The 15583-nt window shown below is 49.7% G+C and overlaps 1 protein-coding gene across 1 annotated transcript in view; it reads right to left on the bottom strand.

Moving 5' to 3' along the window:
* Nucleotides 1-738: 738 nt before the first annotated feature.
* TYW1 (tRNA-yW synthesizing protein 1 homolog) overlaps nucleotides 739-15583 on the bottom strand; it is a 54338-nt gene continuing 39493 nt past the window's right edge. The window contains exons 11-13 of the mRNA XM_027896302.1: nucleotides 9717-9853; nucleotides 4476-4653; nucleotides 739-926 (exon numbers count right to left, since the gene is read on the bottom strand). Of these exons, the coding sequence (XP_027752103.1) occupies nucleotides 779-926; nucleotides 4476-4653; nucleotides 9717-9853 (463 nt within the window). The 3' untranslated portion in view covers nucleotides 739-778. The remainder of the gene's footprint in view (nucleotides 927-4475; nucleotides 4654-9716; nucleotides 9854-15583) is intronic.

Below are 15583 nucleotides of genomic sequence, written 5' to 3' on the forward strand. Positions count from 1 at the left end.
AAATACAAGGATTTGCTTCCATCAGAGCACAGGATCAGGAACAAGAGGAGGAGGTTTGCTCCTGAAGCACTGTTGTTATTAATTCATGTGATGCTGGGCCCAGGATGGGTCATTAATTGCTACAAAACATGTCACACTACGCTCTGAGCTGACACAGTCCCATGGGCCTTCAGGTCACTGCTCAGCTGCCTCAGGTGGACACAAATCACCACTGCTTTGGGTCAATCTTCCAGAAATAAGCAGATTTCCATGGGGGAGGAGGGTGGTCAGAGCTGGCAAACCCCAGCATACCCAGTTTAATGTCCCTCCTGTGCTGCAGGGGCAAGGGAACCTCTGAGAACCAGAGCAAGGTGACCCATGGGGGTTTGTGACTCTTCCCAGGCTCCCCTGAATTTCCAGCTTTCCTTCAGCAGCCTGTTTTCAGTGTAACCCTTCATCAGAAAATCTGTTACTTGATAATCTCTCCATCTCTCACAGCAGTTTCCTGTCCCATTTAAGACACATCCTTTTGTCAATGAGTTTTCTCCCCACGTGGAAAACTGCTCAAACCTGCTGAAATTTATACACCTGAATGCACAAACCATGCAAATACGCTCCCAACACACCCAGAACCCACTCCATGGCCCATCTTGAGAGCTTCTGAAGCCTCTCAAGTTGTTTGTAGAGAGCCTCTACCTTTGTAGAAAGTAGAAAAGTAAGGTGAGAAGGAATTAAAAAAGGTGTCCTGAGCAGGCAAAGTACAGGGGGAATTAAAAAAAATCTATTTAAAAGCACATTCTTAACTGCGTACCTTTTCAGCCAAGGCCTTTAAACTGTCCAGAAATCTCTGCCAGAAGTCCTTGAAGAGGGGTCTGTCGATTCTCCTCAGGCTCTCCCTGGTGCTGGCATCCACACTCACATACAGCTGGGTCACTGGCTCCAGGCTCCTGTGGAAAGAGAAAGCAGGGAATTGCTGTTTTCAGACATTGCTGCTGCTCCAGTTTGTGTTTTTGTGCTGCAGGAGCTCCCACCAAGCTGCTCTGCAGGTCCAACAGCAACAGGAACTTGGCCAACCATCCAGGTCCTGGGGTTCCTCTCTGCCAAGTGACCATCGTCCGTGGCAAGATGCTCGAACCTTTCAACAAATAACACCCCCCAAAGCTGGGAACTCACACACACAGGCCTTGGCTGACAATTTAATTATCTTTTCCTCACTGAACTGGAACATATTCCACTCCAGAGTAGCTGTAACACACTGGTAAAGGCTTCCCAAAGGAGGCTGCCAGGGAAGCATGGAGAAGCTCTGCTGCTCCCCACAGCCCCCATGGATAAAAATCTACCCAGCTCAGCCCCTTCCCCAAGTTCTCTTTGCTCTGGCCTATGGAAAACTAATCCCATTCAACAGAAATGGACCTCAGGAGGAATTTCTGCCTGGAAAGAGTGGTCAGGCACTGGAAGGGGCTGCCCAGGGAGGTGGTGGAGTCCCCACCCCTGGAGGTGTCCAAGGATGTGGCACTCAGAGATCTGGGCTGGGGGACAAGGTGGGGATGGAGCACAGGGTGGACCTGATGGTCCTGGAAGGCTTTTCCAGCCTCAGGGATTCTGGGATTCTAAACAGAGCCATAACTCAGCCACTTCCTACTGCTGGATACACTGAACTTACCACACCTGCAGGTGGATCCTCAGGCAGTTTTCTGAAGGGATACCAAAGCTATTTGGAAAATAAACCCCCACACAAACCACCACCGTGTTCTCCTTCCACTAACAAGGCATTACTCCATAAATTAAATTCCTTTCTGGTCACACAATGCCAGTGAGCTCAGCATCTACGAGCCCAACACTGGTAATTCCTAAAGAGTTTAAACCTCCTGTGCTGGGTGAAGAGCCTGGGTTGAGTCTCAACCCTTCCAGAAATCAAGGGAATAAAGGAGAAGCAGTAACGGGTCCATCAGCAAAGGGATCATTGAGGGCACTAAGAAAAACCTGGGAGGAGCTCCCTTAGAATTCCAGGTTGGAAAAGACCAGCAAGAGCAGGGCTGGGGTGGGGACAGTGCAATGAGCAGGCAGCAGTCCCAGCTTCCTGGGGTTCTTTGGAGAGGATGAGCAGCCATCAGAAACCACTGATCAGCTGCCAAACAGGGCCACCTAAAAACACACCCACCCTGAGGGTGACAAAGGGACAAGGACTGGCCAGAACAAGAGCGGGCAGAGCTCTTTGCGTCCAGAAAAATCCACTTAATATATGGACACTCAACCAGCCACCTGAACACATTCCCTCTGCATGAAAAACCCAGAGCAAACTGAAAATTTCAGGTTAAAATATCAGTTTGGTAAACAAGCCTGTGTGGACTGGCAGCCCAAAGCCACAGACTCCAAAATGACCAAATGTTCTAGGCCTAAGTGGATTGGAGTGTTCAGTTTCAGAGAACACTGAGCCAAAATACTCTTTTTTTTTTAACTCAATGCTGCGTTTGCTTAATTAAATGGGGCCCCAGTGAAGATGGAGGGGGTGTTTTTCAAACTGCAGGCTGAGAAAAAATCATCTCTTCTCTGAGGAACTCAAAGCTAAGGACAGGCAAGAGCCAGACTCACTGTTAGATGGAGAAAATTAGGGAATTAGAAGAGATCCCAAGGAGGGATTTCTGCACGACATTGCTCCAAGCAGGAGCAGTCCACAGGGCCCTGCATGGCTGGGAATTGAGCCAGGCTGAGCTTGGACATGCTCAGGGAACAAGGAGAAAGGGCAGCCACGGGTGCCATGAGAACTAGAACCCACCTGATGTTCCTGGAACTCAGATACACTTGATAATTAACAGGAGATTTAGTTGGATGGTACCAGGATGGAGTTTGGGTTGTCTGAGGTGACATCCAGGACACCGAATCCACGGCATTTACACAGGAACTCGGGGCAGAAATCACCAACCAAAGGACATCAGGCCACCAGCCATGAGGTGGCTCCAGCAGCCCACAAGGACCAGGCACAGCAATAGCGAGAATCTGCTCATTGTTATTCCTGAGGATCAAACATGCAAACACACACAGAGCCAGGAAACCTCCCTCACTTTGTGGATGTGCGTGGGGGGCAGGTGGAGCTGCAGTCCAGACAGAAGAGGAGGAGGAGGAGAAGGAGAGGAAGGCCCAGGAGGTACCACCCTGGATCCTTGTCTTCTCCAGGTGAACCCCCCCAGCTCCAGAGCAGGGGGGCTCCAGCCCTGGGAGGCCTTTGCAGGCCCTTGTCCAAAGTCCCTTCCTGCACCAGAGGTCACTCTGCCTATTTTAGGAGTAACTTTTCCACCCCAGCCCCCCTCTGCTGACAGCTCAGAACTGAGCCTGGTGCCTACTTCAGTTCCCATATTAAGCAAATCATTTGCTTTGATGAGCCAAAGATCAGTTGCAATTTTTAAGACAGCAAGACCAGCATTTTATCACTTTCTTTTTTGTTTCTTTTCAAACAGATTCAGCAGATCCGAAGAAGTGCAGCTTCAAAATAGAGTGTGTGCTCTCTTTTTAAACTGCTATATTTAGGAAAGAGCAATTTCTATCTATCAGGCACATAATACATGACTTAAAGTAACTTGATTACACAGTTATTCAATCATTTGCAATGCCTTTGTGGTGTATAATTACTCCCTCCAAAATTGCCTGCCCTGACCCCCCCGCCACTGCCACGTTCAGACCACGAGGACTGGAAAGGAAGCTCTACCAGGACTGACACAGAGGGGACTGAGCTGAAATGAGGGGCTGAGTGACACCCCAAAGCACTCAGCTCACCCAGCTCCAGGTTTGGACTTTGCCACAGGGATCAGCTGATGGAATTCTGAGCTTCCACCAGGTGCTGTGTTTCCTTGCTACTCTGTTCAAAGCAGCCTGGATGCTCCAAAGCAGCACAAACAGGGATTCTTTGCATTTGTAAAGACTCTTGGAGTGTCCATTAACATGCTTATCCCATTTACAGAATCACAGCTCAGGTGCCTCTGAGAGGGAGGTTGAAAACCTCTGACCCCACTTTGCCAAGGAGTGTGCTTGTCATCTTTCCTTATCCTGCGCTCAGGGTCCTGCTGGAGATGCTGGGCTGGACAGAGCTTTGCTTTGAGCCAAAAGCTGCCCTTATGGAGTTAGAACAAAGATCAGACCCAAAATTTATGAGCTCAGTCTCCTGCTGTGGCTGACAGAAACGCTCACACCAGGTATCCACATCCCTGCTCAAAGCACAGCTCCCTCCCTGTTCTCCCCCTTCAGCAGGTACAGCATTCCATTCTCTTCACTTTCAGAAGCAATCCCAGTTTGTTTGAGAGGTACAGAAAGGAAAATCAAACTGGGGAGAGAAGGAGACGGCCAAGAGCCCGGGGAGATTGAGGCTCAAATCAAACAGATGCCGAGGGGGTTCTTCCATTGCCATCACGCAGAGCTCACTCCAGTGGGTGATAAAGTGGAATTAAGACACACAGGTCAGCATTCCAGTGTTTCAGCAGGAAGGTATTTCATCCAGCTCTTACCTGATCTCCTCTGGGAACTGTGCATTGGTCACCAGGAAGCTGGAGATGCTGTGCTGGTGCAGGAGCCTCACGAAGCGGTTGATCTGGGGGTACATGATGGGCTCCCCCACCAGGGACAGAGCGCAGTGTTTCACTGTCAGGGCCTCCTCAAAGCGATCAGCCTTCACTCCTGACACACCTGCAGAAGGGGGAAACAGCCTTAAATCAACAATGGATGGGGCCCTGAGTGACCTGGTAGAGTGGGAGGTGTCCCTGCCCATGGCAGGGGTTGGAACGAGATGATTTTTAAGGCCCCTTCCAATGCAAACCATTCTGGGATCCCATAACAACCCCCCCTCCCAAACCTTGCATCTGTATCCAAAATACACCCTGGCACAAGGAGGACTGAGAAAAGCAGCTGGAGCCCTCTGGAACCAGAGGGGACACCAGGCCACAGGCAGTGCCCAGGAGCAGCTCTGCAGCAACCCACAGACAGTGCCCAGCCAGGGCCTGGGGCTGTGTGTGCCCTGATCACTGCTGGAGTAATTAGTAACACTTGAGCCCAGCTTTAACATTTGAGCCCAGCTTTAGCATTTGAGCCCAGCTTTCCATTGCTGAGCCCTCGGTGGTGCTGCCTGCTGAGACAGAAACACAAGAGGCACTTTGATGCAACTTCAGGCAGGTGTCTTAAAAAAGAACCCCAGGTTATGTGTGTGTGTGTCTGCTGCTGGTCCCTGAACCCCAGCCCCCAAGAAAAGCAGCTCCTGAGGGAGCTGAGCACATGTCAACAGCTGGGGCTGAATCCAGACAGGCAAACACACAGGGATGAGTTCAAAACCCCACCACAACACGGTCCTGAACAGCCAAAGAGACTGCAGAAGGAAGAGGAAAGCAAGGAGCTCGACTGTAGTACCCATGTGAAAACACCACCTGCAGGTCTGACCCACCTGAGGTCACGATTCCCAGGGGAGCACAGCAGGGAGAGGGGGAGGAAAACACTCCTCCAGCCCACCCTCACCTGCCCAAGCGCTCAGGACCCCGAGTGGAATCACCTGAGCACGAACAAAGCCTCTGCTCCAAATATGTCACTTCACATTTCCTCGACGTGCCTTGATGCCCTCCAATAATATCTCAGGGTTTACACTGGGGGCTGGTCTGTTTTAAAGATAAAAAAACCAAAACCCTGAGTGTGGCTCCAGGTCCTCAGCTCACCTCTCATTGCCTTGACGCTGCAGCACAGAAAATTCCACCCTGTGCTGCACAGCCCAGATAAAAAGGGGTGTTTGTGGATATTGCTGCAGCCTCATGCAGAAAAAAAGGCTGATTTGGAATCAGAGCAGAGCTTAGTGAATTTTAAACCAGCCAGGCTCAGTGACAGGACTAATGGTTATTCCATAGAAACTTGACAGCACTAAATGAGAGCTTTATTTGAAATAAAGAAGCATCTGAACCACACACTGAGATTAAAGGACTAACTTTGGTATTCCTAAAGCTACTGTAAGTCACTTTTGGAATTAATGATTTCCCCTCTCTCAGCATCTCTCATCTGGACTCCCATAATTACCGTGGCAGCTTTGTAAGCAGAGAGAAGAAAACTCCAACATCACCTAAAGTTGGGGTGGAACTTTTCTCAAAACAGTTTACACCAAATCTGCTGAACAGTAAACACAGCCCAGAGGAGGGAGAGGGTTTGTGTGCCAACATTTGACCAGATAAATCACCAGCCAGGCGGGGTTAAACTGCACAGCCTTAGTGGTATTCCAGGAAGGCAGGAACTCTCCTGCACTTGGGGGCTGTTGCACCCCAACAGCACCAGGGAATCTCAGGATTTCCCAGCACAGGTCATGCATTTTTGTTTGGTTGGTTGGTTGGTTTTTTTTCCTTTTCCCAAGGCTGTGTTATCAGAGACTCCCACTCTCCTATTTCTGAATTATGTTTCCATTCTGTGTGTGCCCTTTGCAAGGGCAGAGAGATTTACCAGTCACTCCCTGGAAAAATGTATCCATCAACGGAACTGCTTCCCACCGTCCCTCCACAGCAGGAACATTTCTCTCCATCACTTACTCTAAGAGAGAATTATGTGACTTTAATGTCTGTGGTCTCCAAAACCAGCACAAACTATGGCAACAATAAAGGAGAACATGATACATTAGAGGGAGCATTGAGGGCTGTTCCTCCAGGATATCCTAAAGGATAAAGGGACACAAGAATTCTTCTGCTCCTTCAAAGAAAATCTCATTTCTGCTTCAGTGCATGGAATTAGTAAAACACCATAGAATCACAGAATGGTTTAGGTTGGAAAGGGACTTTAAAGATCACTCAGTCCCACCCCTGCCATGGGCAGGGACACCTTCCACCAGCCCAGGTTGCTCCAAGCCCCATCCAACCTGGCCTTGGACACTTCCAGGAATGGGGCAGCCACAGCTTCTCTGGGCAACCTGTGCCAGGGCCTCCCCACCCTCACAGCCAAGAATTCCTTCCCAATATCCAACCCAAATTTCCCCTCTGGCAGTTTGAAGCCATTCCCCCTTGTCCTGTCACTCCAGGCCCTTGTAAACAGTCCCTCTCCATCATTCCTGTTGGCTCCTTCAGGCACTGAAAGGTCACAATCAGGTCTCCCTGAAGCTTCTCTTCTCCAGGCTGAACAATCCCAGCTCTCTCAGCCCTCTCTCCCATCAGAGCTGCTCCATCCCTCTGATCCTCCTGGTGCTCCTCAGATGAGCTCACCAGTTCCTCTGGCACTGGAGATGGCACTGGGACTACAAAGGGCAGCACCAATTTATTCAAATGGCTTTGGGCATCACCTGAGCAGCATCACAGGGTGCTCAAGCCCTAAGGGATCTCTAGATAAGACATTTCCTCACGGTTTTATTCTCCAGGAGCCTAAATTGTCTATTCTGCTCTGGGAGTCAAACAGTTCAGCTCTGCTGGGAGTTCCTCTGGAGTCTCAGGCAGTGCTGCAGAATCACAACCACTGAGGTTGGAAAAGACCCCCCAAGATCGAGTCCAACTGTTCCCCCAGCACTGCCAAGGCCACCCCTAACCCACGTCCCCAAGGGCCACATGTACACAGTTTTCAAAACCCTCCAGGAATGGGGACTCCCCCACTGCCCTGGGCAGCTGTGCCAGGGCTGGACAGCCCTTTCCATGAAGGAATACTCCCAGTATCCAACCTGCCCCTCCCCTGGCACAGCTGGAGGCCGTTCCCTTTCCTCCTGTCCCTGTTCCCTGGGAGCAGAGCCCGACCCCCCCCCAGCTCCCCCCTCCTGTCAGGGATTGCAGAGCCAGAAGGTCCCCCCTGAGCCTCCTTTTCTCCAGGCTGAGCCCCCCCAGCTCCCTCAGCCCCTCCTGCTCCTCCAGCCCCTTCCCAGCTCCGTTCCCTTCCCTGCACACGCTCCAGCCCCTCCGTGTCTCTCTTGTCACAAGGAGCCCAAAACTGTCCCCAACCCCCGAGGTCCCTCAGCAGTGGCAGCTCAGAGGGACAGAGCCCAACCTGCCCTCCTGCCCCACAACCTGGTCCATCTCACTGCTCAAGCCCTGGGGGTGGTTTGTGGGGTGTTGATGGTTTCTTTTTAATTCAAAAATCAATCCCAATAAGATCCACCTGCTGTTTGTGGAGCTGCTAAGTTGGCTGGAAAGACACAGCCATGTTTTGTGCCGGAGCTCCAGCCTGGCCAGGGCACAGCCCACTGGGGACTTCCATCCTTCCCCTGTCCCTGCTCCAGCTCCATTTTGCTTCCACTGGTTCCACCCCAACAATATTTTCACAGGCACCCCAGGGAAGTGACAATCTCCAACCTGCAATAGCAGCTCCTGGGCTTTTCCTACCCATTTTTCTTCTCCTTAATAAACCTTTGCCTCGCAGGCTCCCAAGACAGGAAGCATGTTGCCATCTATCACTCTGAAAAAGTAACACAGCTTTTCTTTTCCCACTTTGCAGCTCATTTCTAGTCCAGAACCATTATTTTTTTCTCCCCTGCTCTTTCTCCTTTCACAGTTCCAGGTCAAGGGTAACTGTGCTGAGGATGCACAGGCATGTTTCAGGGAATATTTGTGGATTTGTTTAATGGAGAAGAAGCCCCAAAAGGAGAGAACTGGGATGTCCTCACAGGCCTCTTGAACTTCAGCTGTATTTTCAGATGCTGACAAGTCTGTCCATAATGAATCCCTATCCCCAGCCCTTTTTGGGAAGAGAGCAGGGAGTATTAAAGGAAGGAAAAGGCTATTCCTTACTCCAGGGTGATAATGGCTTTACTTAAAGGACTTTTTTGAGCTGCTGCTGGAAACATCTGATGATCCAAACCAGACATGAAGCCCATGAGGCCCCTCCTTGAGCTGGTTTTCCCCCCATCATCCAACTCCAGTGAATGAGACAGAGCAACTCTGCTCTGCTCACAGAAGGGTTTTGTGCCTGTCATGTTTTGAAAAAAAAGGTTCCCAAAATGACAGCCAAGATCGAGGCTCATCCTGCACATTTTAGGGATGTTTATCCCACTCCTGCTGCTCACACTCAGCTGGGAAGAGCAGAACCCCAGGCCTGTCCTGCCCAAGCTGGCACATGAAGGTGACCCTGGCAGAGGAACCAAGTTTATCACATTTGGGAAATAAAATAAAATAAAATAAAATAAAATAAAATAAAATAAAATAAAATAAAATAAAATAAAATAAAATAAAATAAACCCCAAAACCCAGCCATCCCCATACAGATACAGAATTAATAAACATCTAACTCACACCAGGCTTCTATCTGAAGGAAAAGCAGCGCTTCTGAGAGGGGATAACTGCAGCTTCAGTCAGAAAGAGGTGTTTGAATAATTCCTGAAAATAGGAATACCCTCAATGCTGCTGCTTAATTATTAATGGGAAAAAACACAACCTGGAAGTTTCAGAATAAACACAAAACCAGGGGATTAAGGCTGGGCATTTCCTCATCACTTACAGAGCAGCCAAGATTGCCCATTATCCACACCAGTTTAACCACTGTGGAAGTCTCTGTGCTCACCAAGGGAAAAGATGGAACAACCACTGAGGTGCAACTGCACTCCCTCCCTCCAGGCAGCCCTGGATACCCACTGGCTGAGGGAAATGGCAAAACAGCTCAGGAGACAATACATGTGCCACAGAAGTTTCTCCTCTCCCATCTCTGGGATGTCCCACATCTCACACCTCCCAGCTGACCAGAACGTTCTGCCCCATGCTCTGAAGATGGCTCTGCTGGTTGTGTTCTCAAAGCACCACTGATGGGGTACGAGGAGAAGTTACCTCTGAACTGCTTGATCATGTTCTGATGGTTCTCAATCGCCTCCTGCAGGATCAGCTCCGGCTGGTCCATCTTCCAGCGCCACTCTGTGCCCACTGGGTTCGTGTGGTGCCTGCAGGGAGAGGACACAAGGCACTCACTGGCATTTTAACACATGTGGGAGGACCCACCTGCCACCTTTGGCAGTGTTTAACACCACTAAAAGCAACAAGAAACTCCCAGCAACATCCTGCTGCTGACCACCACTGTCAGACCTCCCTCCTGCCAGGCTCTGCTCTCCCCAGAGGGAAAAACAGGCCTTGCAGTTCCTGTTAAACCTAACATACCTGTTCTGAACCCCAGGTGAAAGGTTTCTAAGCTAAAATGATGCTCTGCAGCCCCAAAAACCTCTGCAAAGAAAGGAAAACTGGTTCTCCTTCCCCTTCTGACCACGGCTGCACAAAGCTCTGGAGAAGGAAGGTCCCAGGATACCTTTAGTTCCATTTTAAAGGTACCAACCACCACCCTGAGAAGGACAGGATGCTTCAAACTCTGAGAGCAGGGAGTCTGCACTGTACCAGAGTGGTGGATGTGGTTGATCTCCCAGATTTTAATTCCTCTGAGCCAAGCAGATTGAAGGAGAAACCCCACAGATCTTCCCTCTGGGTTAGGAAGCGAACCTTGTCTGGAAAGGATCATTGCACCCCAAACCAGCAAAAGCCCACCCAGGGAAATCCCCACAAGCACCTGGAAGATCTACAGAGCTTCTCCCCATTTCTTACTTATTAGCATGAGAAGATGCCACAAAACCATCGTAAGTCAGCTGGGAAAACAACCTGCATCCTGAGCAGCAGACGAAACATCACAAGCAACTGGCTGGTCCCCATCATGGTCCCACCTGACCAACACAGCCCAGAGAGAGCTCAGAGCAATCCCTCACTCCTGCTGGATCAGCACCAAACAGGGATCATCAGCCTTCAAGTATCATCTTAATTTCAGTGTTTTCACCTCCTTGTTCTCCCTCCACCTTCTTCTTCTTCCCAAACTATGCAGCAACAGCTCCTTCCCTTCTCCCTCCCAACCCCACTGCACACAGAACAACCCACTGAGAAAAGAGCAGCACATTTTGCAGAGTCTGCCACAAAAGTCATTAACCCAGCTCTGGACAGGGAAACAAGACCAAGCAAATTATACCCTGACACTGAGATTTCTGCCCAGGTTTCCTGCCCCACTCTCCACCAGCCCTGGGAGGCAGCCAAGGAGAGGGTGAGAGGTGCCCTGCTGCATTCACCCCCAACCCACAGGGACAGCAGGGCACCATCCCAGCACTTAACTAAGGGAGGAAAGACAGGAAGCCCTTTCTCAGGATGAAATGGCTGAACCAACACTGCTTGGAGACAAGAAAAAGACTCCCATTGACTTTGGACAAGGGGGAGTGGATTCAAACTAAGAGAAGATGAAATATTAGGGAGAAATTGTTCCCTGTTCAGGTGAGGAGGCCCTGGCACAGGTTGCCCAGAGAAGCTGTGGCTGCCCCAGCCCTGGAAGTGTCCAAGGCCAGGTTGGAGCACCCTGGGCTGGTGGAAGGTGTCCCTGCCCATGGCAGGGGGTGGGATTGGATGAGCTTCAAAGTCCCTTCCAACCCAAACCATTCTGGGATTCTCCAAATGAAAACCTGCAGCTGCACACTCTGCCAGGGCTAAACCCCAAATTCTAGACCCAGCCTCACTAAAACCAGCCTTTGGGCCCAAGCATTTCTTCATCCACTTCAAGAGCAAAGATTCAAACACTGCTCCCAAACTTTACCACCTCAAGGATCCTTTAAGCCAAAACAGCTTTGCTTTCTGAATTTCCCCTTTTTCTCCCTCATCTGCCAACGTGGAAAGTTTTCTGAATGTCAACTATAAAATGCATTTATAAAACTCTTACATGTTTAACTACATAACTTGTACCTTGTATATTTTACAGGGCAAGTTGGCAGAAAATCAATAAGCTCTGGATACGCCCTGGACAGCTGTTGGTGTCCAACAGGCCCTGAATTTTGAACACGTTCTATCTGTTTAATAAACATAGCAGGGCATGTCTACAAAGCAGCTTATTTGGCAAAAAGGAGTTTCTCTGCTAATGGGAGCCTAAAAAAGCAATGCCTCGTGGCTGAGATTGTTTTATGGTCCCCCAGCACACACAGAATCCCACTGTCACCTCCCCATTCCCCCCTAAGCTCCCTGACCCTCCTCATCATCTGCCTCACTGGCGACTCAGGCCTTGAGCTGGTAACTGTGCCTGGGATTCCTTCCTGCCTCCCCAGAATAACACAAGGAAAAAAGGAATCCCACCCAAAGCCACACACACCAGAAACCCTTGATTTTAGTAGAGATCCCAAGAGTGACACAGGTTTGCTTTGATCCTTCAGAGACATTTCACTGCCACAGCATCCCACCACCACCACTCAGTGATGCAGGACTGCAGGAAACACCACGAGATGCTCCCAGCTGGCTCCCAGTTTTCCCTGGCTGACCATCCAGCAGTGGTAGCAGGCCTTAGATCCACCAGGATTATGTGACAGCGCTCCCAGAGTGTCCCTGGCAGTCCCTGAGACCTCTGGGAAGGTGTTTGTTCATCCCCATCCCAGTCCCTTGGGGATTGGGGGTTAATAAATCTGCTTTTGCTTTGTGCTTTCTTCAAATGCTTATTAAAGCCTTCCAAGGATCTTTGAGGGCAAGTGAAACTCGAGTATAAAGTATCATTTGCTCCAGAGCTGGTGCTCCCTGAACATGAAGGAAGTGCTGGTGGCAGTGCCCAGGAATGGACAGAGCACATCCCTCTCAGGGAGGGGAAGAGCAGAATAAAATCACAGAGAGTCCAAGAAGCATTTTCAGTGAACCCTGAGAACCAGCAGGGGAGATCCCAGAGGAGAAGAGCTTAAGGGCAAAGGAGTTGAGGAGAACTGGCAGTTGTTTTTTTTTTTTTTTAAACCCCATTAAGGCAGAAGCACAAACTGCAGCACTAAAAAGCAAAGATACAAAGGATAACAAAAACCAATCTGCTCTTCTGCAACCTTGTGATCCCCTCAGCTGCAAACAAAACCAGCACAGGAACACAGGGGCATCCTCAGAGAGGGGAAGGGGAAAGGACACACAAAAGGGCTCCCAAGGATGACTTTCCCTGTAATGATGGGAGGAGGAAAGAGAGGAACAAGATAAAAACTTGTCCAATGCACAAGCAATCCATGTTTAATGTTCCTCTGTGATGACAAGAAACCTCTTTGTAGCTTTTCTTCTGCTTTTTCCCAACAGTAAGAGGAAGAGCCCAGGTTGGGCTGGGAAGAGAACAGGTTAGAGAGATTTAAATTCTGTGGGATTTAAATTCTGTGGGGTGGTTCAGTCACCCCAGAGCACGCTGGATAAGTTGGCTCAAAGTATCAGAGGGTGCCAGGGGTGCTTCACATTGGATATCAGGGAAAAACTCTTCATGGAAATCTTCACGTTGCAGGGTAGTGGTGGAGTCCCACCCCTGCAGGGGTTTAACACAGTGGAAGTGGCACCTGGGGACACGGGGCAGTGGTGGCCTGGGCAGTGCTGGGGGGATGGCTGGACTCAATGATTTCCAAGGGGTTTTCCAACCAAAAAGATTCTGTGATTCTCTTCCAACTCACACTTTGGAAATCTAAGGGAGAGAAGATGCTCCATGCTCTAAAAATAACATCCCAGCTCCAGGAAATGCTCAGGTTTTGAAGAGCACAGTTTCCCAAAAGGCAGGTGGTGCTCAGCACCTCCCAGGTGTCTGCCCTGTGCTTGTGTCATCCCATCCCATCCCACTCCATCCCATCCCAATCCTGCCAGGCACAGCCTCCAAGACCATTTCACAGCTAACCTGAGTGTCAAAACATACCAAAAAGTTGGTACCTGGGCACCAACCCCCTGCAGGAACCAACCCATGTGAGCGTCTCACAGCCAATAATCTGAATATATCCCCCACTGATGCCAGAAATTTGGGAGCTGACAGTGACAACTCCAGAAGCCTTCAGCAAACCCAGTCCAGAAACAGGCACAGTATTATAGGATGAAAATCAGAGCTTTCAATCCCATTTCACCTGAGGAACATTTTCTCCCAGAAATGCTCAGGTTGCTGTGCTGGCAGAGCATCAGGACCCTCTGACCACTGACAGGGGCATGGACTGGGTACATTCCACGATGGCCTGTCCCTCTCCCCGTTTATATGGTCATTCCAAGAGCTCCTGGAAGGCCCAAAAATCAACAAACCAGTGAAGAATTAAATCTGAAGGAAACAATATATCACAATATATCACTCCTGTAAATACAACAATAACCAAACAAACCCTGGCAGAAAAAAGAGCAATAACTGAGCAGAGCAAGAACTGGTAGTGCAGAGACTCTCTGAGGTTCCAAGTTTTCCAAACCTGCAGTGACAACTCCTTTGATATCACAGTATTTCCCTTTCCCCTGAAGAACTGAGCCTCTGGAGTCAAGTTATTTATTGAGGAGAAGCTTTTTGTTTTAATCTGCTTTCAGTTTCTTCTTCATTTTTTAATGACCTGAAGTAGTTCTCCTAGGAGAGATCATTCCTTTTGAACCTCTTCATTCTGCAGGGCTTACAGTGATCACTGGCTTTTGGCCACACACTTATCTAGTGTTCAGTGCCCAACCACCCTCTGGGGGGAAGAACCTTTTACCTGAGATCCAACCTGACCCTGCCCTGACACAACTCCAGGCCATTCCCATCTCCCAGTCTGTTTTTCCTGTCCTCCAGAAGAGCTGCTCCAAGCTCTCAGCCAGCTCTGAGGGCACAGGCTGGGCAGCACGAGCCAGAGAGGGGGCACTGGCAGGAGTGGCAGCTCCCAGGGACAAGGAAAAGGGCTCCAATGCAGGGCCAAGCTGCATCTTTTACAAAAAACCCTAATTCTCTGAGGGTGTTTGGACACTGGCTCCAGCCAGTGGAGGTCCAGGGGAAGGTGTCCCTGCCCACAGCAGGGGGTTGGAACGAGATGAGCTTTGAGGTCCCTTCCAACCCAAACCCTTCCATGACTCTGTGACTGATTCAAGGCCAAAACGTGTCAGTGCCAATCAGCCAACTCCCCTGACATCCAATCCCCAGGAAAGCAGCTCAACTGCAGCATTTCTGGCCAAAGTGAGGAAGAGAAAACAAACAGGCTCCTTGGCCTTTTCCTCAGCCATCCTGGGAGAGCTGCAGTGCTTGTGCAGTTGCAAACATTGGCAGGCTCTACAAATGTCAAAACCCTGAAAGAAGAGATCAGGGAGGGAAAAAAAAATCACAGAGGCCTTATCTGCAAGGCAGAGCTGCACAGGGAGACCAGCAAGGCATAAAACTGGTATGAGAAACATTCTGCCAACAGCAGATCAAAATCTACTGCTTTGTGTGCCTCCAACAGCACAGATGGCAAGTGCTGCTAAGGAGGGGATGTTGTTTATCCTGCCCAGCCACGGGCACCTGCAATCCCATGTTTAGTCTCTCATGGTTAAGGCTCTGCAAGGTGTGGTGGGTTTAAATTAAAGAGTAGAGATAGGCCTGACTGCAGGGTTTGTGAGCTGGGCTGGCACAGCATCAGCAGGGATTTGGTGCAGGAAGAAAGGACAGAAATCCTTCCTATTACATGTGGAAAATAATATATAAGAATCCTTCTTATTATTTATGGAACACACCAAATCACAGCCACACAGAGGCTGCAGCAGCCCAAGCACAGGATCTGCAAAAGCAACCAAAAAGAAGAAAGCTTCTTTCAGTAGCAGTTCTGCTTTATGTCAAGCTTAAGCACATAAAGCAAGCCCTGGGATGAGCCTCAACCTGAGCCTTCCATCTTCCAGCTTAATACTTCCAGCTTCCCATGGGGGTAGGAGAAGACAACCAGCTG

Source organism: Empidonax traillii, unplaced genomic scaffold (genome assembly GCF_003031625.1).
Source record: "Empidonax traillii isolate 1590-97213 ecotype Southwest subspecies unplaced genomic scaffold, ASM303162v1 scaffold492:size733235, whole genome shotgun sequence".
In the NCBI taxonomy this organism is placed as follows: domain Eukaryota; kingdom Metazoa; phylum Chordata; class Aves; order Passeriformes; family Tyrannidae; genus Empidonax; species Empidonax traillii.